The 25192-nt window shown below is 49.4% G+C and overlaps 8 protein-coding genes across 8 annotated transcripts; 6 read left to right on the top strand and 2 right to left on the bottom strand.

Moving 5' to 3' along the window:
* Positions 1-1042: 1042 nt before the first annotated feature.
* On the bottom strand, positions 1043-1975 carry N7477_001963 (uncharacterized protein; the record flags this gene model as incomplete). The annotated part of the gene is made up of 1 exon (XM_056963626.1): positions 1043-1975. The coding sequence occupies one exon, from the start codon at positions 1973-1975 to the stop codon at positions 1043-1045; it is 933 nt and encodes a 310-aa protein (XP_056826545.1).
* A 1582-nt stretch (positions 1976-3557) lies between these two features.
* On the top strand, positions 3558-5895 carry N7477_001962 (uncharacterized protein; the record flags this gene model as incomplete). Its single annotated transcript, XM_056963625.1, has 12 exons — positions 3558-3569; positions 3626-3691; positions 3739-3754; positions 3827-4104; positions 4164-4397; positions 4446-4703; positions 4766-4797; positions 4874-5091; positions 5144-5355; positions 5419-5465; positions 5540-5609; positions 5671-5895. 12 exons carry the CDS (start codon positions 3558-3560, stop codon positions 5893-5895), a joined length of 1668 nt encoding a protein of 555 aa, XP_056826544.1.
* Positions 5896-7213: 1318 nt separating this feature from the next.
* Positions 7214-8080, top strand: N7477_001961 (HNH endonuclease signature motif containing protein; the record flags this gene model as incomplete). Its single annotated transcript, XM_056963624.1, has 1 exon — positions 7214-8080. The coding sequence occupies one exon, from the start codon at positions 7214-7216 to the stop codon at positions 8078-8080; it is 867 nt and encodes a 288-aa protein (XP_056826543.1).
* Positions 8081-8992: 912 nt separating this feature from the next.
* Positions 8993-12363, top strand: N7477_001960 (putative ATP-dependent permease ADP1; the record flags this gene model as incomplete). The annotated part of the gene is made up of 3 exons (XM_056963623.1): positions 8993-10609; positions 10662-12074; positions 12127-12363. 3 exons carry the CDS (start codon positions 8993-8995, stop codon positions 12361-12363), a joined length of 3267 nt encoding a protein of 1088 aa, XP_056826542.1.
* Positions 12364-13167: 804 nt separating this feature from the next.
* Positions 13168-13820, top strand: N7477_001959 (cornichon family protein; the record flags this gene model as incomplete). Its single annotated transcript, XM_056963622.1, has 4 exons — positions 13168-13268; positions 13361-13516; positions 13590-13656; positions 13728-13820. The coding sequence occupies 4 exons, from the start codon at positions 13168-13170 to the stop codon at positions 13818-13820; spliced, it is 417 nt and encodes a 138-aa protein (XP_056826541.1).
* Positions 13821-14491: 671 nt separating this feature from the next.
* Positions 14492-16330, top strand: N7477_001958 (WD40 repeat domain-containing protein; the record flags this gene model as incomplete). The annotated part of the gene is made up of 2 exons (XM_056963621.1): positions 14492-14605; positions 14699-16330. 2 exons carry the CDS (start codon positions 14492-14494, stop codon positions 16328-16330), a joined length of 1746 nt encoding a protein of 581 aa, XP_056826540.1.
* Positions 16331-18645: 2315 nt separating this feature from the next.
* N7477_001957 (uncharacterized protein) lies at positions 18646-20378 on the top strand (the record flags this gene model as incomplete). The annotated part of the gene is made up of 7 exons (XM_056963620.1): positions 18646-18800; positions 18887-18900; positions 18960-19032; positions 19086-19776; positions 19832-20035; positions 20093-20236; positions 20292-20378. The coding sequence occupies 7 exons, from the start codon at positions 18646-18648 to the stop codon at positions 20376-20378; spliced, it is 1368 nt and encodes a 455-aa protein (XP_056826539.1).
* Positions 20379-22909: 2531 nt separating this feature from the next.
* On the bottom strand, positions 22910-23656 carry N7477_001956 (NudC domain-containing protein; the record flags this gene model as incomplete). The annotated part of the gene is made up of 4 exons (XM_056963619.1): positions 22910-22941; positions 23038-23359; positions 23412-23560; positions 23608-23656. The coding sequence occupies 4 exons, from the start codon at positions 23654-23656 to the stop codon at positions 22910-22912; spliced, it is 552 nt and encodes a 183-aa protein (XP_056826538.1).
* Positions 23657-25192: the final 1536 nt, after the last annotated feature.

Raw genomic sequence — 25192 nt, 5'->3', positions numbered from 1 at the left:
CCAGGTGCTCTAACTGTAGTTGATAATCTGATTTGCGTGAGAATGTGGTCAGTCTTGATAATGCGTTGTGTGATGAAGAGAGATTCTAGCTTGTAGCAGAACCGGAAACATGAAAGTGAAATAGGAATTATATAGAGGAGAGAGTTGAGAGGCAGCGACGATGGTTTGCGGTAGTCACGTACTGGTGACGACAGGTCAGGGATAGTGGCATGCGGGGGAAGCGAACCCTCCCCATGAATGATGCCTCCACTGTGGCGTAGAGATACTCCTCAGGTGGATCCGTCTGACAAAGGAGCTCTCAATACGAGGAAGACACAGAAGGCGTCCTGATTTCGTAGAGGTGGGGAAGGTTTTCATTATTTAGAAAAAGACGTTGTAGAAAGAAAGATCCTCGAGGGGACTAATTCTCTGAGAAACCGAGTTTCACTCAACCGCCACACCACCAGGTCCACGTCACTTGTGGCACGGTTTTACCCCTTTAACGGCAATTCGTTCACCAGAATCTAGTCTTTAAAGTGGGTTTCGAACATATTACCCCCAAGACACATAAGTTTTCTTTCCCATTGCGCCCCTAGAGCGCCAAGTCCGGACTTCTGAGTTTCAGCTGTCTCCTAGTTGACCTTTTTCATTCTAGATGAAGCGCAGCGCATTAAGACTGGGAGAAAGAAAAACTCATCTGTTCTGAGGTTTAATCGGTTCTCGTAATCTACTGCAACTGTGGTCTTCGCGCCGACTGTTTAGTGTTCGGTTGGGAAGCAAGCCGCTAACCGTAAGCGAGCCGCGACATGCACTAACTAACTAGTTCTGGGAAACCAGCTATTTAACCACTGAGTTTCATTGGCATGACCTAGTGCTACTACAAAAGTGTGAGATCTTGTACCCTCGTGGGAAAAGGTGGGGGTCGATCACGAAGAACGAAATTTGGGCAAATATGTACTACCAGATCAGTCTTCCGGCATGAGAGTGCGGGTGAATTCGGGTCTATAGGAAGAACAAGGCCCTTTGCAACTTCAAGCGGTGCGAACCCAAGTGCTCCAGCCTCCTACCAAGTGTATATCCAGACATAAGTGGTGAAGGTAGTGGCGTCAGGAGGTGAAGGCCCAAACACATAATCGTCCGCTTCTTCCCCGCAGCGACCTTGTAGTGTCAGGCCCGTGCTGAAAAATACCGGGTCTTCCTCATGGAATCGGTAACCCGAAAACGCTTCATTATCAACGTAGTGCGTGCAACCCGCGACCGGGAGATGGTACATCCCGTCATTGAAATAGTAAGATCCAAGGAAGTAATCTTCCGTGCCGGACGAGAGATACATCGGGGTTGTTGCACCATCAATGTACGCGCGGAACTGGCCTTCTAAGAAACTGAAGCTGCTGCTATTGGCGGCCATTGTCACCTGATAGAGCATTCCTTTGCCGCTGACTTCTGCCATCGTGAAGAGATCGAGTGGTTGAACGAGAAGGTTGTTTTGTTTCTGAAGTTGTAAGCGGGCTGTGGATGGCAGTGTATATCCGTTAAACGTAATGGGATAGTCTGTTTCCCCTCGAAGGATCCACCAGAAGGCTTGGTTCGATGTCACCGAGGACGGCATTTGCACCGTAACCACGATTTGGGACCCAAAAGGAATTCGATACGTGTTGTATATGCCCGAAGGTGTACTCGTTAGACCGATGCGAGCTGTTCCCCAGGGGGCAGTCTCGTCACCGAAACCAATGCCGTGCCCGAGATATAGTTCAAAGGAGATACTAGGGCTGCTTTCTCCATCGACATAGACATTGATCAGAGTTTGATCCCAATCTGTCCAACTTCCGCCGAACCACATCGATGTCAGGACACCGCTGCCAGAGTAATCGTAAAGTGTGTACTCTGTAGCTGGTGGAATCCAGACTTGTTTCTGAGACGTGCCGAAGGTAGTTTGAGCCAACGTGGAGCCCACGCACAGTAGACCAGTGAGGCATGTATATAAGGCATGCAACATGACGGGCAAGGTAAAAGTGGTGGTTTCAAACTCAGACTGTGAATAAGCTTGACAATATCAGTTTCTTGCTCCGTGGGTGAGCAAAGGTAAAATTGTGTCTGAAAAGCGAGGGCCAAGGGTAGAATTTATATAAAATCATCGGATAATTATCTTTTGCTTTTGAAATATATTAACGAAGTTGAAATTTTCCGAGGAATAGAAAAGCTTGTTCATTATAATGAATTGATCTCTACTAGTTTTTTGTGGAGAAACTTATCTTCCGTTAGCTTTCAAGGCAGAAGAGTATACCTCGTAGATAAAGTGACATTTCGTGCTTTAGGTTCTCTCTGATTGAGTCCGTGCTCAAGCTCCCCCCCGATGTCTTGGATGGTAAATCGATACGATGCTAGTTACATGCCTAGGCTCCCGACCAAGCAACGCTCTTGGCAGCGGTCTTACTGGGTATCTCTAGTCAATTGACTCGATGTGTCTCCCGGTACTAGCCTTTAGGGTGTTCCTTCGTATTCACAGCCTTACGAATGAACGGCATGTAAAGGCAAGCTGCGGAAGCTCTCTCCAGCTAAAGTGTATGTAACACATATCTGAATGCCTAGCTTCATAATGCATGTTTTTGTTTGATCCACTTTGGATGGATGAAATATGAGCCATAGAAATATTCCGGTCGCGAGCATTTGAATTGAAAATTTCCCTGACGAGGTCTGTTCAACGTCCATTTTGGCCTAATGAGCCCCTGTGGAGTGTGACAGCTGACTATCGTGTGCCCCGGCAGAATTCATTGCCGCTTCATTACACATGGATTTACGAGGCAATTTCTTGCTGTTGTTATTGATTTCTTAAAAAAAAAAAAAGGGAGCAGAACTAATGAATGAAGGCGACAAGATTAAGGCTTTGAATTCTGAAAACAAAATCCCTAAACATACAAATTTGTACATGTATTAGAGAAATGTTACGCAAGACAGGGCACCCGACCACATCGTCCAGTGCAAAGAGCGGAAGTGAGTTCCTCTGGCGTACTGGGGCAATAAAGTCCAGCCCGACGTGCGATGAGTCGCGCCGTCAAGCTTGCCTGTCATTTCGGTTGACGGCCTCGCGGGGGGCCTAGCATAATGGCATGAATCAGTGTTCCTACACTCCCCATCCATGCACACGTGCTTCAGTCGTTGTAATCCAGTAGTCTGTCATCCCAGAAACATTTGTGTGCGTCTGTGAGCTTTTCTCCACACTCGCTGAAACTGGGGAAGGGAAGCTTCACCCAGCCGCAGTCTGATTCGTGACCATGGGAATGCGGGGAAAGGGACACTGTGTTTGTTGATCCGTCGGGACATTAGTCCTGATCACGGGCTCGGATGAGTGAACATTTTAAGTTCAATGAATCCGTCGGATAATTCATGCTTGCTATGTTCCAAGGCTCCAAGTAGGAGTTGTCTCCTTATCACAACCAGCACGAATATAAATGGAGTGCGTAAATCGCATAGCATTCCTTTCCCTCCACTAACCTCTCGACTCGTGCGAGCTCGTTTAATTCGAAATACTTTGACGGTTGGTACCGGTAAGAACAATTCTACCTATTGCTACTGCCAGCATGCCGTCCAAGGTAAAGTCGTACTCGAACCTTTTCAATTTCGAAGCAGTCATACTGAATTTGCTCAGTTAATCTACCTCTACGGCCTGGCCCCTTGCACGGGCGGTCTTGCGTTTGGCTATGTAAGCTCCCTTGTGAGTTCCAAGCCAGTCACGATTGAGACTGACAATGATCGATTTAGGACACTGGGTCTACGAGTAAGATCCGACCTGCTCCAAGATAGTTTTGCGTGTCGCATTCCACGTTTAACATTGATGATCATCCTCTAGGTGGAATTTTGGCGATGCCGCAATTTCTCGAGTACTTCAACCATCCCGATAATTTCCAACAAGGAGGAATTACCGCGTCGATCCAGGCAGGAGCATTTGCAGGCTCTCTGTTGACGGGAGCATTCTTGGCAGATCGACTGGGCCGTAAGAAGACAATTCTTCTCGGATCGGCGCTTTTCACGATCGGATGCGCGATTGCATGTGCCGCGAATGGTTTGCCAGCTCTGGTGGCAGGGCGCGTCATTAATGGCCTCGGTAATGGATGTCTGGCAATGATGGTAAAGTCCATGCAAAAAATGATGGAAAGAAAAATTGGAACCTTGACTGAAGATTGTAGGTTCCGCTTTACCAAAGTGAGATTGCACCAAGAGAGTATGCCGCCGCTCAGCCCCAAGGGAAGAAAGAAAAACTGACAAGTAGAAAGAATCCGAGGGCGTATCATCTCCATGCAGCAGTGCTCCATCAATTTAGGTATCTTGCTCGCCTTTTGGATACAATACGCGAGCCACTTTCTCAAAGGTTCGGTATCGTGGAGACTTCCACTCGGCTTGCAGATGGTTGTAAGGGCTCCGTATGATTCAAGAGATAGTTTGTTGCCGTTCTGATCAAATTTCACTAGGCCACCATTGCACTTCACGTCACGATGTATTTTTTGCCCGAATCACCTCGATGGTTGGTAGCACACGACCGCCAGGAGGAAGCGGGCAAAGTTCTGGCCAAACTGCACGCTAACGGCAACACCTCTGACTTGTACGTTCAGGCGGAGCTTGCGGAGATTGTGGCCAAGATCAAGTATGAGAAAGAGCATCTGTCACCATCATATATCTCGTTACTTTTTGGAAACCATGCTCGGAGAATGTGGATTGGAATTGGTGTTGTGAGTTTGTTTGTGGACACACCCACTATGATATTGTCTAACACCTTGGCCCTGAAAAACAGCAATTCTGGCAACAAGTCACTGGCATTAACGTGTAAGTCAGCCAATTTTTATGCCCTACTAAGATTCCTTTGGTTTTGCGTGGACTATTCTCATCTAAACCGAGGCAGGATCATGTACTACGCAGTGTTTTTATTTCAACAAGCGGGTATTGCCGGCACCCAGGCGTCTCTACTTGCAAATGGAATTCAGGGGGTGATTCTAAATGTCATCACTTGGATCAACATGTGGTACATTGATTCTTGGGGTCGGCGCAGACCAATGATAATTGGCGCATTAGGAATGGCCGTCTCAATGATGCTCATCGGAGTCATAATGAAGACCATGGGTGAGTGAAACCCGGTCATTTAAAAAATTGATCAAAATTGACAGCTTCATAGGTAACCCAGTGTACGATGCGCTCACACAGAAAACCAACTTCCATTTCGCCCAAGCGAGTGCTTCTCATGCCGCGATCGCGTTTGTGTACATCTATGTTTTCTGGTTCGCATTGACTTGGGGCTGTGTGGCCTGGGTTTATCCTACTGAGGTTTTTGCCATGAACATGCGAGGTAAAGGAACATCGATCACATCTGCAACAAATTGGTTTGTGGTAAGCATCTTTGATCGCTCCGTTACTTCCTCCTGGGTTTCAAACTGAGGCTTCTTACGTCAGAACTTTTGGTTTGCCTTGTATATACCCACTGCGATGGCAAAGATCAGGTAAGAGAACCCTTCGTTTGTGCCAGGCTCAAAGTTTGCCCAGAAGTAACTTTCACGTACTGATCATTCTATAGTTGGGAGTTGTACATGATCTTCATGGCAATTTGTGTGATTATCGCCATAACTGTTTACCTATTTTACCCGGTAAGCCAGTTCTCAGCTATTTTTAGGTTTTACCAAATGACTGACCGCGACTATGATTTAGGAGTCTGCTGGAAAAACCTTAGAAGAGATGGACTTCCTCTTCTCCCAGGGTCGATCTCCTTGGGTTTTCAAGGATAATGAAGCCACTAAGGTTGGCGCTCTATTCGAGCGCGACATGTCTCACGGAGAAGCTCTCACAGCGTTTGACGAAAAGATGACTTCAGAAAAGACAGTTGAAGATATTTCGCAAGTCCAGGTGGTCCATGTCGGCGAACAAGCCCTATAATCATGGATTTCACAACGCTTCGGGTGCTGCAGATTGCTAGGCATGTACCTAGATCGCAAATGACGGGCTTCCGAAGCTCAAATACTTGACTCCCATTATTAGAGGACTTCTAATGGACATCAGAGGGGAAAGCAGGCCATTTGGCGGCGTATAGAAGAGGACATCAGATACAGTGTCCAGCTGGATCAGTAGAAGTAGTCTGGCTGCACTGGCTGCATCTCATGAAATTCTATGCTTTAAACTGCTGCGGGGCCTCGATTGTCAACTTTCCCACCTTTCGTAGATCGAGACTGTTCTCCCAAGTGATAAAAGGAGCCAATACCGGTGCATTCAATTCCCCGGGATAAGCAAGTTCAACTCCAACAGCAACCAGATCAGGCGAAGGTCGATGTTAACAATATTCTATTTCGCTGATTTCAGTTATATGGCCGCGGAGCTTGAATTGCGTATCCTTGCGGCCTTCTTCAAATAACAAGGCCCCGGAGGGGCCTTATCGGGCCAGGTTTCCTGCCTCTTGAATATACTCCTGCAGGGAGTTGGTCCAAAAGATGCTTGTCAGCTGGGAGATCCCGACAGGAAAAGTATTTCGGGTTTTGCCAATTCATCAAGATAACCCCTTGCAAACACTGGCCACTCGATGACCAACTAAGTGTTTTGGCCGACATAAAGTCAATAGGATACTTCACTATTTAGGAATTTCCCTATATGTGCTCCATTAGTTGAATAAGGTTTTGTGCTGCATGCCGATTAATTTCGTCTCATTTTTTGACTAACCCTTCCTCATGATATACCACGTAGTGCACTTTAAGCGTGGACATTTATCTTTACTTAGCCTCGATCCAGTTTGAATAGGGAAAGCGGTGAGAAGTGACATAACGCCTAGCTTCTCGGTCCCCCACCTAGTTCTCCCTCAACCAATCGCCCTCATTCATCAACCATCCCCTTGTCGTCTATCATTAATCCACTTCTTAACTGTCACAGCTGATTCTCAGCCCCGTTGCTTTCATTGCCCTCCAGAATAACCCCAAGCTCACCACAAGTTGGGTAGTCGGGAGAATGTCTCCACCCTCAAAGAAGGTGAATCCTTCTGTGTCTTCTATTTTATCGATACTCATGTACAAGCTAGGAGCTGGATCGAAGGCTGAATGATTACATACCACTTGAATCCACGGACCAGACAAAAGACTTCCTCCGTCACTTCCTCGGAATTCTTCCCTCTGACGGAAAAAAAAATCTGGCGGAGGATATCTCAGGGTGTGCAAACAATGAGAAGCTTCGACAACTGGTTCAAAGCATCAGAACTGGTTTATTAATTCCTATGAAAGCACAGGGTGGCAAAACACCTACTGAAATCATTTCTTCTCCACGCACTGGCGTCGAAGAGTCAATCGAGAATCTAAAGAGCCTGAACATTGAGCCCATCACAAGAAGCTCTCAGTTGCAAATCCGGCACCGCTGCCTAGAAAGGGATGGCAATAAATGTCTTGCAACAGGGGCGTACAGTTGCAACCACGCCCATCCAAAAAACGCAGAAACGACCTTTCTTGAAGCGGCCCACATTATTCCATTTGCACTGGGATCCTTTCAGATCAAGGACGGGGAGGCAGTGGACAGACATGCAACGATCTGGGTCAACCTAAGGCGCTACTTTCCCGTTCTTTCCACTATGTCCTTTACCTCAGAACAGATCAATTCGGAAAAGAACATCCTAATGCTAGACGCCCAAATTCACAGGTTATTCGGAGAATTCAGCCTCATTTTTGAAGCAACAGGCATTGCGCACCAATATCGAATCAAGACCTTTCCAGAAGCCGCCACAATCCCGTTAAAAGCGTTACCTAGAAGTCGTGTTGTCAAATTCAGAGTTCACAAAGGAAACTGGGAACTTCCAGATCCTAGACTCCTCGCAATCCACGCTTGTATTGGAACCTTCCTACACATGAGTGGCCAGGCGGAAATAATCGACAAGCTCCTACAAAAATTTGAAGAATGTGGTGGGCTTGCTCCAAGTGGAAGCACCAACATCGGAGACCTTCTCGCAGTGAGCAGCCTCTCACTACTATCCTCAAATGTCGACAAAATGTCCGATCTCCAAAAGTCTACAGAGAAGCGACGTCCTACGGAGAAGCAAGGACGAGTATGGCCGAAAATACTTGGCACTGAGAATGAACCATCGGAAAACTAATTGCATTATCGAGATATCGGTTATCAAAGGCGCAGTTACGGGTCTGGTCAGGTGATGGGCCGGTCCACTATCTTATGTTATTCTTTCCGTTTCGGATCTTAACCACGGTGGCACACGCTCAATTGTCAGGCTAAAGGCTTAGAAACAGGTGCATTGCTTGAATGACTAAAATATCCAATAAATACAGAAAGCTGTGTGCCCTAAACCCTATTCCAATGGGGACTAGAATATCCATGCCGACATCATACTCTACACACGTGAGTATGGCCGAGTTGACAACATTATATGAGCACAATGGAAAATGAGTGTTGCTGAATATCTGAGCCCGAATTTGAAGGTATCGATTGGTGTCACCTCTAAGCTGAGATCAGTGCGCGAAGTCTGGCCTTGTTAAGCACCTTGAAGGCGAGTCTCGGAATTAGGGAAGGAAAACTTTCCAAGTTGTTCGATGTAGAATGTGCGCCAAGTACTTGATCACAAAATGGAAATCGTGCCTTGGTCGCTTCGAATGGGAGGTTTGTGATCCAATTTTTGTCTTCCTAGCTCCCTACCTGGACTCGGTAGAGAGAGCTCTAATAATTGAAACTTTTGGAAGATATGTGTTTACGCGCGTAAGGGTGAGTTTGTGGTAGTTGGCCAAGGGGGCTGGGTTTGAAATGGGGGTTGAAATGCTGTTAAAGCGAACCTTGAAACCGGTGCCTGAACAGCTTCTCCGCCCGCGTCATCAATCCGACTCCACCTCCGCCTCTCCACTTCCCAGAACTCCGAGGCATCTCCTCTAACCTTCAACACCTAATACCAACTCCATTCGCATTACGCAGATGATCTGCCGGTCCTAATATCCTCTCGGCGATTTACATTCTACCTCGCCGGCTCTCTGCTGTGCCTGGGCGCTACCCACCTCTGCTCAACATGCGGTTGACGACCGTTCTCCTGTCCCTCCTCGCCCTGATCCCCGCCTCATTCGCCACGGTAGCATGGAGCGAAATTTCCGACGGCAGTATCATTCCCCAATCTTCTTCCATCTTCGATGACAGGCCTCCCAGTTGCCCGCCGTGCTTCAACTGTCAGCTCGACAGCTATAACTGTACCCACTTTGCGCCCTGCAACAAGTACAACGGGAAATGTTCCTGCCCAGCTGGCTTCGGCGGAGATGATTGCTCAGAGCCCGTTTGCGGTTCGCTGGCCGATGGAGAGAACCGCGCGGTGCGCGATGGCGCAACCTGCAAGTGTAAGGATGGCTGGGGCGGTATCAACTGTAATGTCTGCCAGACCGATAGCGCTTGCGATGCCATGATGCCCGAAGGGAAAGATGGCGCATGCTACAAACAAGGCGTCACGGTCAACCAGAACTTTCAGATGTGTGATGTGATCAACAAGCCCATCTTGGATATGCTGGGTGGCCGAAAGCCTCAGGTGACATTCTCCTGCGACGCCGCAGATAACTCCTGCAACTTTCAATTCTGGGTGGACCAGAAGGAGTCTTTCTACTGTGGCCTGGATACTTGCGATTGGAGTACGGAGACCGATTACGACAAGAATACGACCAGCTACAGGTGTGACAATGTCCAGTGTAGTTGCATTGACAACCGCTTCCTTTGTGGCGAAAATGGCTCGATCAACTTGAAGGACTTCCTTGCTCAAGTCATCAAGGGACCAGCTACTTTCATAACGAAAGCGACCGCAGAAGGCACCAAGAGTGTGTTCTCTGAGCCCGAGATGAACAAGCTGATCAGTGGAGTGTTCGGTGACCCGAGCATTCTCCTCTCCTGCGACTCCGGAGAGTGTCTCTACAAGACCAACCTACCTGGCTATGAGCGCCCTGTCAAGAAGATCAACACCCCGCTCATCGCAGGTGTAATTGCTGGTTGTGGGCTTTTCGTAGTCGCAGCAATCCTGATTGTCTGGTATCTGACCCGTCGCGCTACTCGTCGTGGTTACAGCCTTCTGTCTCTGTCGGATGACTCGGACGACGAAAGTGCCAAGCTTTTGGCAGAGCACCGGCCCGCGGCCCTCTACTGGGAGGATGTGTCTTACCACTTGAATGGGAAGGAGATCTTGTCCGGTATCCAAGGCGCCTCTGCACCGGGTCAAATTACCGCCATCATGGGCGCGTCAGGCGCCGGAAAGACCACGTTCCTGGACATATTGGCGCGCAAAAACAAGCGCGGCGCTGTTCACGGTAATTTCTATGTGAATGGCGAGAAAGTGGACGATAATGATTTCAGAACTATCGTCGGCTTTGTCGATCAAGAGGACACAATGTTACCGACCTTGACGGTGCACGAAACCATCTTGACCAGTGCCTTGCTGAGACTGCCTCGGGATATGAGCCGAGGAGCCAAAGAGCAAAGGGTTCTGGATGTGGAAAGACAGCTTGGAATCTATCACATCAAGGATCAACTGATTGGCTCTGAAGAGGGCAAGGGCCGTGGCATCTCTGGTGGTGAGAAACGCCGGGTTGGTATTGCTTGCGAGCTGGTCACCAGTCCCAGCATCCTGTTCTTGGACGAGCCCACCAGTGGATTGGTAAGACACACGCACCCAGCACTCTTTGTTCATTCTAGTTGACAAATCATAGGATGCCTACAACGCATTTAATGTCGTGGAATGCCTGGTCACCTTGGCCAAAACATACAACCGTACCGTCATTTTCACCATTCATCAGCCGCGCTCCAATATTGTGGCTCTTTTTGATCGTTTGATCCTTCTCGCGGGTGGACGTACTGTCTACTCTGGGCCTTTCTCGACATGCCAGCAGTACTTTGACAAGATCGGGTATTCATGCCCACCGGGGTTCAACATTGCGGATTACCTTGTCGACCTTACAATGCATGCCAGTGCCACTCACTCGTATACAGATGAAATCGAGTCGTCTGTGGACGAACGCAGTGGTCCACCCAAGACTGCATCGAGTAGCCTCATGGCCGTCAAGTCCGTCGCAAGTGTATCGAATGTCAGCTTCGAGGACAACTCCAGCAGCGCTGCGGAGCAGACACGTAGGCCGAAGAGCAAGCGCCGAGTGTCTCTGAAGCAGCAGCAAGACCGCCAGCTGTACTCGCGTCGCAAGGAGGATCGCCCCTTCACTCCGAAGACAGATGAGGAGGATGCGACTCTGGATGCGGCCAATGATAATCAGCAATGGATGCGTTTGTCACGTCGACCGGGCCACGTTCCTCCGCAAATACTTGATGATCCGGATCAGCTACCACCTCCAGCACCCGGGCAGACCGACCTTGACATTCTGGTGGCGAGCTACGCCGACTCTGACGTGTGTCAATCTGTTCACGACGAGGTCGTATCAGCTATTCAGTCCGCGCAAGTTGCCAATGGATCAGGCAATTCTCATCTCGTGTCTGGAACTTCTACGGCGCCTCCGATAAGTTATGCTCGCGTCAGTCTAGCCCGCCAGTTCATCATCTTGTCGCAACGCACTTGGCGCAATCTGTACCGTAACCCTATGCTGATGCTTACTCACTATGCGATCGCCATCCTCCTTGCTGTACTGTCTGGGTATCTTTTCTACGGCCTGACCGATGACATCAAGGGTTTCCAGAACCGTCTCGGTCTGTTCTTCTTTATCTTGGCGTTGTTTGGCTTTAGCACCCTGACAAGTCTGACGGTCTTCTCCACGGAGCGACTCTTGTTTGTTCGTGAGCGTGCCAACGGGTACTACCACCCTGTCACATACTTTGCATCCAAGGTCATGTTTGACATTGTGCCGCTGCGCCTCCTTCCGCCCATCATTATGGGTATCATTGTTTACCCGATGACTGGTTTGATCCCTGCATGGCCTGAATTTCTCCGATTCCTGCTGGTTCTGGTGCTTTTCAATCTGGCAGCTGCCAATATTTGTTTGTTCATCGGCATCGTGTTCCGCGATCCCGGTGTTGCCAATCTGATCGGTAGCTTGGTGATGCTCTTCAGCTTACTCTTTGCCGGTCTTTTGCTGAACCACGATGCCATCCCTCAATCAGCACTGTGGCTACAAAGTGTATGTCTCTGTTTCATTCCTGGTCGTGAGCTTCTTGCTAATTTTCCATCAGCTATCAATCTTCCATTACGGCTTTGAAGCCCTCATCGTCAACGAGGTAACCTTCCTTACCCTGATTGACCACAAGTATGGTCTGGATATCGAAGTACCCGGTGCCTCCATTTTAAGTGCCTTTGGCTTCGATACGCAAGCCTACTGGTTCGACGTCGCCGGGTTGGCCGTGATCTCAGGGGCCTTCATCCTCATTGCCTACGCATCGATGCATTTCCTGCTTGTGGAGAAGCGATAAGCCATTTATGATTGTAAGCTCCTTTTTGACTGTTTTGTGCTGTTAGGTTGCTTTAGATTTTGGAGATGTTGCTTAGAGCATTGGAGAGACTGTCCTGTACTCATAGTGCAGGAACCGCTTGTACATATCTGGTAGGTAGACTATGCTATGTATGCTTTGGATTACAGCGTGATACCTGTACTTGATTAAGAAGTCATCACTAACTCTGCCTTGATTCTTCCGGCATTATTCTACGTAATCTCGAACTATTGATCTGAAATAGTCGATCGAGTAAGAAAACATCGAGAGCCCAAGCGGAAAGCCGAACATGTCAGCGACGTCATCCTTCGGGGCGCATCGAGACTCCAGGCGCCCGGTCTAGTCGACTTGGCCTTTTGTATTAGTTGACAGATCTCTGAGTCCTAGCTAATAATTATAAGCTCTTTTCATAACACTCATAGGAAATTATTGCCAAAATACTATCACCAGCCCCTCGGTGAGCTGGGGCGCTAGGCCGTGACTAGCAAGTCCCACCGCCCGCACCTTTCATCGCACTTTCGCAGCTCCGCCTCCTCATTTCTCATCTTCTTCTCCACCGATTACCTTGTTCCTGATTTGTGAGTGAGCTCCCGTCACTCCGTTCGCCTTTGCTTCTCGTGTTTCCCTCCGTCTTCCTTTAATCCCCTTACAAGTACCCATCTCCAATTCCAAACTCTGCGATCCGCACTCCCCGACATCGCCGACCTACACCCCCTCTTGTTGCGACCTCGCTCACCATTCAATCATAGTCCTCCCAGAATATTCGCGGACTCGAACGTGCCCATCATGTCCGGAGAAGCGTGGCTCTACCTGTTGGCGGTGTTGATCAACGCCGTCAACCTCTTCCTTCAGGTGTTCTTCACCATCATGTACAGCGACTTGGAATGGTGAGTAGCTCTGCCTTTGCGCTTTCAGCGCTCACAGAAAGCTTCCTCGGTTCTCGCTGGGACTTTGCTGACCTGCGTCTGTCCTTTTACAGTGACTACATCAACCCCATCGACCTTTGCAACCGCCTCAACGCCTACATCATCCCCGAAGCCGCCGTCCACGCTTTCCTGACCTTCCTGTTCGTCATCAATGGCTACTGGGTCGCTATTGTTCTCAACCTACCTCTTTTGGCTTTCAACGCCAAGAAGTACGTGCTGTTGGTAAAGCTCTGCAAGAGCTCCCGCAACTCGTGCAGGACGAGGCTAATCAAAGGATCACAGGATCTACGAAAACCAGCACTTGCTGGATGCGACTGAGATTTTCCGCAAGTTGAACGTGCACAAGAAGGTATGAGCTATCTGTTGCCCGCAATATTTGCCACCTTTGTTCGTCTGGAACTGACATGACTCGTGCGATAGGAATCCTTCATCAAGCTGGGCTTCCACCTCCTGATGTTCTTCTTCTACCTTTACAGCATGATCGTCGCTCTGATCCGCGATGAAGGCCATTGACTTCGCAACAAGACCGAATATGCGATGCGCCATGGCCCTCCCAATTAGCTCAAGAGATTGTTTTCGGCAGGACACTCTCCGGTGCTGGATTTCTTGTCTCATGGGCCGTGCCTGTGGCTACGACGACCTACCCAGGCAGCCGCCGTGTCATATAACGTGGTATGATGTCGTTCGAGCTGTCTTGGAGGACTAATGAATGATGTGCGTGAATTCTCCTCGTTCAGTCTTGAGATAGATGGGTGGCTCGGGGTTGGAGAGTAATAGAGATTATGTGCGTTGCTGTGTATGGTTCTGGCACCGATCGGGAGTCTTTCAAGGTTCTACCACGGTCTACTTTTGCCTTATATTTTGTCCTTCTTGTGTTGATCTTTCCATGTCTTTCGGCCTGCGAGCTGTACATACCTCTTTGCGGTTTGGCAACAACGAGCGTACGATACCCAAATATTTCCCGCCAGCGTAGACTCTCCAACTGTGAAATACGTTGGCCGAAATGTAACATTGTGTACTGTCGTCAACGATGACCCAATCCTGAAGCTGTTCCGCGGCGTTTGGTTCCTTCGCTTTGGGACTTTGTCGCCGCCCGTAAAATTGATCCGCCTTTGCATCTGCGGTCTCCACTCGACTAACTCAGTTGTGGTGGGCATTGCTTCCTGATCTCTCTTACATTCATCATGGCGTCTTTACTAGGCGTTAGCTATGACTCCAGCGATGATGACGCCGGGGTGCCCAAGCACCAGATCGCTACCGCAACCACAGTAGTTGCGGCCCCAGAAGTCAATACAGAGGTTTGGTCCCCTACTCTCGATCGCACACTTTGAAGCTCCAAGAGGCGATTGCGACATCTCCGAGATGCTCAGATAAGACTAACAATTTTACAGGACCACGCGCATATGCAGATGACCCTCACCAATACCTCCTCCCAGGCCCTGACCTACAACGCCACCTACGATGATTTGATGCGCCCGTCTCAAGGGCCTGTGAATCCTTTCAAGCCCGCCGGTCCAGGAAATGGAGTCAAAAGGAAGAACGTTCCGACTGGTTTCGCCGAGGAGGCTGCCATTAGCGAGTCGACGTTTGCTGCGCAGCACCGCACGTTCCAAAGCTTGGGCTACACACGCAACCCGACCAAGCCAGATGAGTTCGTCGGAGATATTGAGAAGGCCGCGCAATTCGGTGGCCGTGATGTTGTGCAAATGAAACCTTCCAAGGAGGCGTCTGCAGCGTGGCGACAGAAGAGACAGAAGAAGGGTGACTCAAGCATTGTCGAAGGAGATGGCGCGTACCTTGGACCTTGGGCGAAATACACGAACACACAACAGTATGATGAAATCGAGGTCGGCGATGATGAGGATCGCCAGCTGGCGAGTGATGAGGAGTGGGTTGAGGAAGACGAAACCCTGGCCCCAGCCGCGCCCATGCCAGCCATGAGCAAAGAGGCTACCGAATACCAGGGCGATACCTCCAAGAATGAGACGACTGAGTTCCACGGCTCCGAGCAATTCGACTACATGGGCCGGACATACATGCATGTGCCGCAGGACTTGGACATCGACCTGCATAAGGAACCTGGCAGTGTCAAGAATTACGTGCCAAAGAAACTCATTCATACGTGGAAGTCTCACACCAAGGCCATCACCTCTCTTCGTTTCTTCCCTGGATCCGGTCACTTGCTGCTCTCATCAGCTGCCGATGGCAAGGCCAAGATCTGGGACGCATATCATTCCCGCGAGCTGTTGCGGACTTTCTCCGGCCACTCCAAGGCTATCACAGACACAGACTTCGATCCTTCGGGGAAGACTTTCCTTACCGGCTCGTTCGATCGCCAGATCAAGCTTTGGGACACCGAGTACGGTAAATGCTTGGGACGGTTCTCGACCGGCAAGACCCCCCATGTCGTGCGGTTCAATCCCAGTCCTGAGCACTCTCACGAGTTCCTTGCTGGCATGTCCGACAAGAAGATCGTCCAGTTCGATACACGAACCAGCGAAGTCGTCCAAGAATACGACCACCACTTGGCAGCCGTCAACACCATTACCTTCGTCGACGACAATCGCCGCTTCATCACAACCTCCGACGACAAGTCCCTACGTGCGTGGGAGTACGGCATTCCGGTACCGATCAAGTTTATTGCTGAGCCCTACATGTTTGCCCTTACCCGCGCCACGCCTCATCCCAACGGCAAATACGTAGCGTTCCAGTCCGGCGACAATCAGATTGTCGTCTACGGAGCTACCGACAAGTTCCGCCAGAATCGTAAGAAAAGCTTCCGGGGACACAACGTTGCCGGATACGGTATTGACATTAAGATCTCACCCGACGGTCAATTCATCGCGTCTGGTGACAGCGGTGGTTACGCTTGCTTCTGGGATTGGAAGACGGGTAAAATGTACCATAAGCTTCCCGCGGCCGGCAAAGATGGTGGCGCCGTTACCTGCCTGGATTGGCATCCCCAGGAAACTAGCAAAGTGGTCACTGGTGCGTTGGACGGACTTATTAAGTATTGGGATTAGGTATAGCGTGGAATGTTTATACCAGCATTGTCGAGATATTAGAACAATTCAGCGTCCCAAGATCTCTATTTCATGCTAGATCTTAGTGTATTTCCACTTAGTTCTCTAAAGCACCAAGACATCGCCTAAAATCATCATCGTGCCAGGTTCTCGCCTCCTCCTCCCTGTCATCGCTCAGGCGCACTTTCGCGATTTCGAGACTTAGGACCGACGTTGTTTTCTAAGGGACATATATGGCGTAAAGGGCGAAGCGGATTTTTCCTGGGTTTTGGGGCGCAGGTATATACGAATCATGATACCGATGCACCGAATGCCAGAAACGAAAATTCACCTCTCCAGTGCCTCCGAACCGTATCACTTGAAAGTGAAGACTCAACCACATATCCACTGTCTTCAACATGGCTTTCCATCCCTTAATCAAGGAGACTAGACTCTAGTCTTGGAGATGACCGGAAGTGACTGTGTATAAGTCGTTTTTGAAAATCTCGGACTCTGACAGATGTGGAGATCTATGCAAAGCCACCAAGCATTGCATCTTCTTACGTATGAAGAAGTGTAACCTTGACATCCTTCTGTACTCGGGGTCTGTCGCATGTAGATGTCACTGGTATCAATAAGCGGCCACCTTTAGCTGCTGTCAGTGTTGATTTCAAATTACTCGGGCCCATCATCTGGTTCTTAGATGTTGCTCCCTCACTTGCTACTCCCTTGGTATCGGTATCTGACAAACCATTTCACAGCGAGATAAATGCAAATGGATAGGAGGCCTAGGATCGATCTATGTAAGATGCGGGCTCTTGTTATCCTAATTGGTGTCTGCTTATCACGTTGAATCCGCGCTCTCCAGTCCGGTCATCAGTCCTTAAGCTCAGAGACTGCATCGGGAATAGAGCCGAGCTATATAATTCTCAAGTGCTGACAACGGCTAAGATTATAAGGGCACAACCTGCAATCGATTCAATAATCGTGATGACCGAGATCGGAACGAGTCGTGCCTAATCGTAAGATCAGATTAGATCAGACCGATCTATCCCGGTGAAATGGCCGTACGAGTCATCTTAGCGCGATAAACAGATCTGCCGTTGGGTTGAAGAGGATTCCAGCAAGTGGACCAAGTGGACCAAGAGCCTCTTTCACCCGAGTGGCTCGGGACCACTTTCCGCAGCAAGGCTGTCGTTCAACACCTTGGGACTGAAACAATTGATGTCACCAAGATTTTTAATGAGGTTTTCAATCCATTTTACACAATACCCACAGTTCCCCCAGGTAAAGATGGGAGAACGTTCCGTTCTCAGTTTATAATCATCATTTACATACTCCCGCTTTCCACGCCTTCGTGTCACGGCTGGGGTAAAACAGCCTACTTTTTAAGCATCTAGTCGGCCTTTAGCTCGCACTGAGGGGTAAGGCTGACCAGTCGCTCCCTAAAGATGTCCGTCAGAGGTACACGCAGCCTTATCAAACCCGTCCACCGGATGTTTGACAAATATAAACCACTGGTGATCACCGTAATTCCCTGCTGATTCCGGGGCCCCGGCCTGTCAAGAACAACAATTCAAAATATAACGTAACGGAAACTTCAGAGGAGTTACATACAATGCTGGCCAAGATGAAGGAGAAGGCCAGGAGAGGTATAAAATTGGTTTCTGTCACCCAGTACAATCATCTGCTCGATGGATCCCATGTTGACTCGATAGCATTTCAAGATTGCCCGACTCCCGGCCCACACCTAGAGGTAATAACTCCCCAGATAGAGCGATGATTGATTGAATTGTCTCAATTTTCTCGAATCTACCCGCGACTCGGGGCCCCGGGGGGTAAGTTGCCGGCCCGGTTGGGGTGGCGCCGGGCCGGGAGGTAGACCGCGCGTGGGGTTGGCTGCCTCGAACCGGGCGCAACAAACCCAGTTCACATGTAGAAGGCGGTGTTCGTAGTGAAAACCTTACAGACATGAAGAAATGTTATTTTCGCTTATATGAGAATGGTTACTCTGCGAGGCTCAGGTATATACACGCCTATTTCGGCACGACTTCGAGAACTCACTAGTCTCTTTTTTTGGTTCGCTTCGAAGTATCCGCTATTCCCATCTTGTATTGCCCGGTGTAGAGTGGAATTAACGTTATCAGAGATTATTGTGGGGATTGATCCAGTTTACCCTAGGGTATGTTCATCGCCACGCGCCAAGACTGGAAAAAATGGGTCAATATGCCTTCATCTCCGGGCACTTTACGTCTCACGAGCTCCTGGACCTTTTTCTTCCTTGTCTCTCACCCCGGACGCTTGTGCCTCTCTTCTCCTTCCCATACTAGATCACCATGAGCGCCCCAGATTGTCCCGCGATCGTGCAGGAACCCGATGTTTACGACGATCAGATCGACGCGGAAAAATACGATCAGAAAAGGTTGCATGAGGACGACCCCTTTGGAAATGAAGAAACTGGAGAAGTGAAGTATCGTGTGATGAAGTGGTGGTAAGTATTCTCGTTCTGAACCCAGTAAATGAGTCCTCGAGAACTTGTATACTTCCTCTTCTTACGCGGTGTTGACGAATTTGCAGGCAAGCTGGAATGCGTAAGGACTTCCATGGACGTCAGTCAAACACTGAATGTCTAACTAAATCTTCCATCTAGTCATGGTGGCTGAAAATATCTCGCTGGGCATTCTATCTCTTCCATCAGCCGTGGCGACTCTTGGAATCGTCCCGTAAGGACTGCTTTGTATCCGCGTCAAGATAACAAGGGCTGATCATGAACCAGATCCCTTATCCTCATCCTCGGACTGTCAGCTATCTCATGGTATACTGGATATATCATGGGTCAATTCAAGCAAAAATACCCCCAGGTGCATAGTATGGGTGACGCCGGAGAGCTGCTCATGGGCCCATTCGGTAGAGAGCTGTTCTTCTTCGGCCAGCTGCTATTCATCATTTTCTTGATGGCCAGTCATATTCTCACATTCAGCGTATTGTTCAACACCATCACAGACCACGGCACATGCACCATCGTCTTCGGTGTCGTTGGCTTGATTGTCAGCTGCGTTTGCGCCCTCCCCCGGACATCGAGCAAGCTGTTTATCATGTCCACCGTCTCCGCCTGCAGTATCTTGATTGCCACCATCACCACCATGATCTCCATTGGGGTTCAGGCTCCCGATTACGTTGAGAACGACATTACGACTTCGCCGAGCTTTGTCGATGCTTTCCTCGCTGTCACCAACATCGTTTTTGCTTTCATCGCTCATGTGGCTTTCTTCGGTTTCATGTCGGAGATGGAGGACACGAAGCAATTTCCCAAGTCCCTGGCCATGCTGCAGTTTGTTGACACGACCCTGTACATCGTGACAGCGATGGTCATTTACTGCTATGCCGGCCCCGATGTGGCTTCACCTGCTCTGTCATCTGCTGGACCTTTGATGAAGAAGGTTGCCTACGGTCTGGCCATTCCCACGGTATGTCCACTTCTTTACAGTCAATGCTTAAAATCCAATTCTAATACCCTACGAGGTCATTGTTGCCGGTGTCGTTTTCGGCCACGTCGCATCCAAGTACATCTACGTTCGAATCTTCCGTGGCGAGCGTTCCCACCACATGCATCAGCGAACCTTGTTGGCCACAGGCACTTGGGTGGCCATCAGCTTGGGTATCTGGGTGATTGCCTGGGTGATTGCCGAGTCGATTCCCGTGTTCAACGACTTGCTGAGTTTGATTGTATGTTTCTGCGTTTCTCCAAGGCCAGTGCCAAACACTGCTAACGCGGTTTTACAGAGCTCCCTCTTTGGAAGTTGGTTCAGCTACGGCCTCCCAGCCATCATGTGGCTGGTTATGAACAAGGGACGGTGGACCGAGTCGTGGAAGAAAATAGTCCTCACGATCGTCAACCTGGTGATTCTGGGAATCGCCTGTGCTATTGTATGTTTGATTCAACCTCGCATGGTCAAAACTATATGCTAACGAAAATGTGCAGTGCGGACTGGGTCTGTATGTGTCGGGCAAGTCGATCCACGACAGTTCGTCCAGCGCCACCTGGACCTGTGCCAACAACGCCACCTAACTTTGGCCAAAATAACGACGAGAAAGCTTCTCGTTTCAACGACTATTCTATAAATGATTTTGATATTTCGACTAGCATATGGCCTCTTGGTGGCTACTATAGAATATAAAATAGCATGACTGGACAAGGCCAGTCGTTGTAAGTAGATTCACTTGCATGGAAATCGCCGCGAGGCTCTTGATGACCTCGTCTACTGCCGCTTTTCAAAAAAAAAAAAATTTCGCTTAGTGTTTGCAAGTAACCCAAGTCAAACCTCGGTAAATCCGGAGTGCTATACTCGGATTGTGCTCGGTGAGGCCAGACCGGGGGATTAGAATCCCGGGTCGGCTATCCACGGACAACGCTGGGTTCCGGAGACTTTGTGACTAAAACACGACGACAAACACGAAAAGTGACAGTCATCGAACCAAAACAAAGTCCACTACCCCCACGGAACTAGCTTTGCGGGGTGTGGAGGGATCTCGACCATTCCTATTGCCTTTTATTATTGAGAGATGATCTGCAAGTTCGAGCACGACGTCAGTAGAGGTACCTAAAAATAAGAGCGATTGAGAGGGAATGTATTTACTTTAGTGGGAGAACCGGTGACATAATAGCACATGTGTGGCCTCAGGCATGATCCAATGTCTGCAGTGCATAGTGCATCTTCAAGACAGAGTTGGAGATAGACAAGTCATCTACCCAATTCATTCAGATTCACCCCATTCCTTCTATTCATGATGCAGTATTAAGGTTATTAAGGTTATTCCGTACTGCCGCATCAGGGCATCAGTACGGCCTCATCCAGCGTCCTCTACACCAGACAGGCAGTGTGTGTGTGTGTGTGTGTTGTCCAGTCTGCATCGCCAGACAGCCATTGAGCCGTCCCCATTTCACTACGTGTTTAGTACTGATCTGACTAGAGCATAATCCAGCTCAGCACAGAATCATATCAATCCCATACTTCTCCGTAGTCTGGCCTGGCACGTCTCTCTCCGAATACTTACATCGTTGTGCTGGGAAATTAATCAACTTGAGTTATATTGAGTCATCATAGTCCTCTATCCTTGCTCAATACCTCGTCTGAATATCACTCGACTGGTTCTTGGCAAGGATTGGCTTCAGCGAGGCAGTAGTCGCTGTCGTTTGGGAGGATGTGGTGATTCTGGGACATTGCTCCGCGGAGGATGGTATGCTTGGGCAATGGTGTCTCAGTCCGGGGAGTGTAGAATATCCAGCTATCATCCATGAACGATACACTTCTTGCCTTAACGGCAAGCTGGGTCACAATCCATATCATGACACACACATTAGTTTGTCACAAACCAATGTTCTAGCCAGAATGAGAACGATGAAACTGATGCAACGCCTCGAAGACACAAATGACCCTCTGTCGGGGATTCAATTCGCCAGATGATCAGAAGGTCATCGCCTCACTCGTTGGACGTAGCAACTCATCTTCAACTATTTTGCCACCAACAGCATCGATCGGGACTCAAAACAGGAATCAATCGAGACTCAAATCCCGACTCGACTCCAACAAACCTGGCAGCAAGTTTAGTGGCGCTGACGAGATCCTTCGGATCCGGGAAGAAACACGGGACACCGGCAGTTCCCCACAGCGGAGACAATTGTGGCTTTGCTTCATCGCACTCGATCGATGAGTATACAGGTCACATTCTGAGATAGATCGGAGCGACCTTAAAACTCAGTCCTACTTGCAGATGGCGCATCGCGACCAAGATCTCGGATGAGCTTCCTTGGCACGAAGGACCCGATCGAGTGGTTCTTCCGCACCTTGCGTCGGCATTTGTGATTTGTCTTGGCGATGCGGGAATAATACCCTGTCCTTGCATGAATCCAGATGGGCCGGTGAGGAGATTCTTCTGACAATCGCAGATTTGTTGAGTTCTCAGGATCCACATGTTACAGGTGGAGACTCGAGGTATTTGAGGAATCGGTATTCTGCCCGAGGTCAATTTAGTCGCGATTTCCCCCCCGGGATGCAGTATAGTTTGTCCGCAGGCTTCATGGATGATGTATATGAAAACCCCGGGATCTACGGTCTTGACTTTTGTCATGGGCTGCATGGAAAGGGCGCAGAAGGGGGGGCGCAGAAGCGGAATCGAATTGCCGAATTAACATTGAACTTCGTATACTCGATACTCGAACCATTCAGGCGTTCCATTGGGCGTACATGGGAGATGTTTGGCGATGGCTGCATCCACGATCGACTTGGCCTCAAAAAGATACGTGACGCTAGTCCTGATCAGGCAAGATCTCGTATTCGTCCCAATGGGGGGGGAAGAATTGCAAGTTATTCTGACCGTGTGGAGTATTTTGCTTTAGGTCGATCTACAAGGACGGGAAGTGATGTTTAATCAGTGTGGGGAAAAAAAAACAAAACGATTGTGTGCTGGTCGGATCTCGGTTGAAGATCACCCATATGCAATTCATCATTCGTGCGGGATTTAGCCCTCGATGCAACATAATTCATACTTTCATCCACTCTCCAAAAGAATCCATCACGACACCGCCATGCAGGTGTAGATTTAGCCGACCTGCGCGTTGGAGAAATCCATCTCTGTCGTCCTCAGTCAGCCACACATTCCAGACACGGAACAGAAATCCGCAAATTTGCCAGCGACTTGCAAGCCACTGCAAGCCCAATGACACATACCTGGGTGCTCCGCCTTGAACTTCTCCAAAAGCTCCATCTTCTTCTGCTCGTCGCTAGTCATACCGCCCGTTTCCTTCTGGCGCTGATCGTACATCATCTTCTCAACCATGGCACGGGTCTCGCCGTCCAGGTCACTCAGGCTCGAATTCTCGGGCTGAATCTTGGTGACGTCGATCTTCGGGGCGGTCGTGACGACATGCGGCCACCACTCCATCTTGTTGGCCTTATCAAGGTGCAGATTGACTTCTTTACCCGGCGGCCTGGGAGTGGTTTCGAGGGTCCATGACGATTCGTCCACGACAATCGGGTGAGGGAAGTCGCCCTGCGCAGAAGGGGAGTTAGCGGTCTCCGCCTGCAGGAGAATTGGCACGCACCTCAATGATGGGCTCTTGACCCTTGATGGCGATCTTGAGCTTGGTCTTGGTCAAAGTCACTTGCATATCGCGGCCCTTAATGTTGGCCGGAATGGGCGCGGAGACGTCCACGTCACGGATAGTTTGGGTCCATTTGTAGGGTAGCTGAGCTTGCTCCGCCTCTTCACGAGCCTTTCGCTCTTCTCCTGGAGCTCACGCTCGGCCAGTTCGGCCGGCGACAGATTCTCGGGCTCGGGTGCAGACATGGTTGATAGACGGGTTATTGAGGTCGAAGCGGGAGAGAAAGTGGTGGGGGTGGAAATGCGGCTGGACCTGCCCTGATTGGCCGGCCTCGGACTGTTTTCCTTATAGCTGTCGCATTCGAACACTGATCGACCGGCTGTAATAATTCTTTTCCTTTCAGATGCTCACTGCATACTTGACGTTGCACAGTGGGTCCTTGTTCTTGTTTTTTTTTGTCCCAGGGGAACCTGCTGTCGAACCGGGAAAGAGACAGGTCTCCATATCCGCGCTATACGCGTTATTCCTCCCTTGCGTGGGCCGGAAGTCGACCCGGAATCCGCTATGACAGATCTTCGGTGTGAGCTATCCAGAGTCCAAGCACTGAAAAAGGGGGGTGGTAAAAGAGTCAGACCGGCGCCACCCGAAATGGCTTGACTGATCAATGGTAAGGAATGCTGTCAAACTGGTCTGCAGGGCGAACGCGACCAGACGCGCATACAAGTTTGTAAAAGGCATGCGACACACCGCTCGGCAACTATGGCATTGTGCATTGTGCATTGTGCATTGTGCATTTTGCAAGCAGCTGAAAACCGTTGGGCACAGCTGCGCCTCAGCAAACGACATGCGACAAGCCCTGAACACAGCTGTCCATGGCAAACACACAAACTACCCTCAGCTACATGTCTTGGCCCAACTAAGCCATGCACAGCTACTGGAATGTAAAGAAGCAAACACAAGGCTCCTATTCGAAAAAAAATCTAGCTGGAGAAGATCGTCCAGGGATAGTCTCGGATATGCAAGCCGCACGGAAAAGAGTTAGATTCTAGAAAAGGATGACACCATTGTTGCCGGAAGATGACTAAATGACAAAAGTATAGCCAAAAAAAAAAGAAAAAGAAAGACCATCGCTGGTCGCGCAATGCCACTGGACCCCTGTAAATCCACCACTCAAACTCCGTAGCGGATGTGTGTGTATGTGTCCCTATTTGCTCGATTCCTCCCATTCCACCGCTCCAGAGAATGCATATGAACTGAAAGTCGAAAGTCGACCAGGCGAAAATCAAAAGTAAAGAATAGACAAGAAGAAAGACCAACTCCGAGAGTGCTAATGAACTTGAACGGTCAAGTGTTTCGCATCCCCGTTATCCTCGAGTGGAATGTTTAGAGTTTCGGGCTTGTTCTTCCTCTGCAGCCTGTCAACAACTTCCTTGCATCTCAGAGAGGTCCGGGTCATCACTTACGGCGGATCTTGTCGATTTGCCTATTGGTATCTTCCATGAGCTGGTCCCATTGACGCTGGTAGCTCTCCACGATGCTGAGCGGCTTGGGGACAGGCTTCGGAGGCTCAGCCTGCTTGGGCTTAATTTGATCCATCGTGATAGTAGTCTGGTTGCGTGGTTATGGTGTAGTAAATGTTCAGTCAGGCTTCGAAATGGACCAAGTTTGGAGATCGAGTACAAGATTGCAAGATGGAGTAGTGGTGCTTGTGTGGCTTATTGACGGGCGTTCAAGGCCCCTTTATATGAATCTTTGGAAGCATGGAGATTCCCAAAGGAGAG

Source organism: Penicillium maclennaniae (genome assembly GCF_028827695.1).
Source record: "Penicillium maclennaniae strain IBT 15551 chromosome Unknown utg000002l:1.0-2354659.0:1.0-2356205.0, whole genome shotgun sequence".
Lineage (NCBI taxonomy): Eukaryota > Fungi > Ascomycota > Eurotiomycetes > Eurotiales > Aspergillaceae > Penicillium > Penicillium maclennaniae.
The sequence above is the reverse complement of the archived record's forward strand: the minus strand, read 5'-3'. Positions and strand labels throughout refer to the sequence as shown.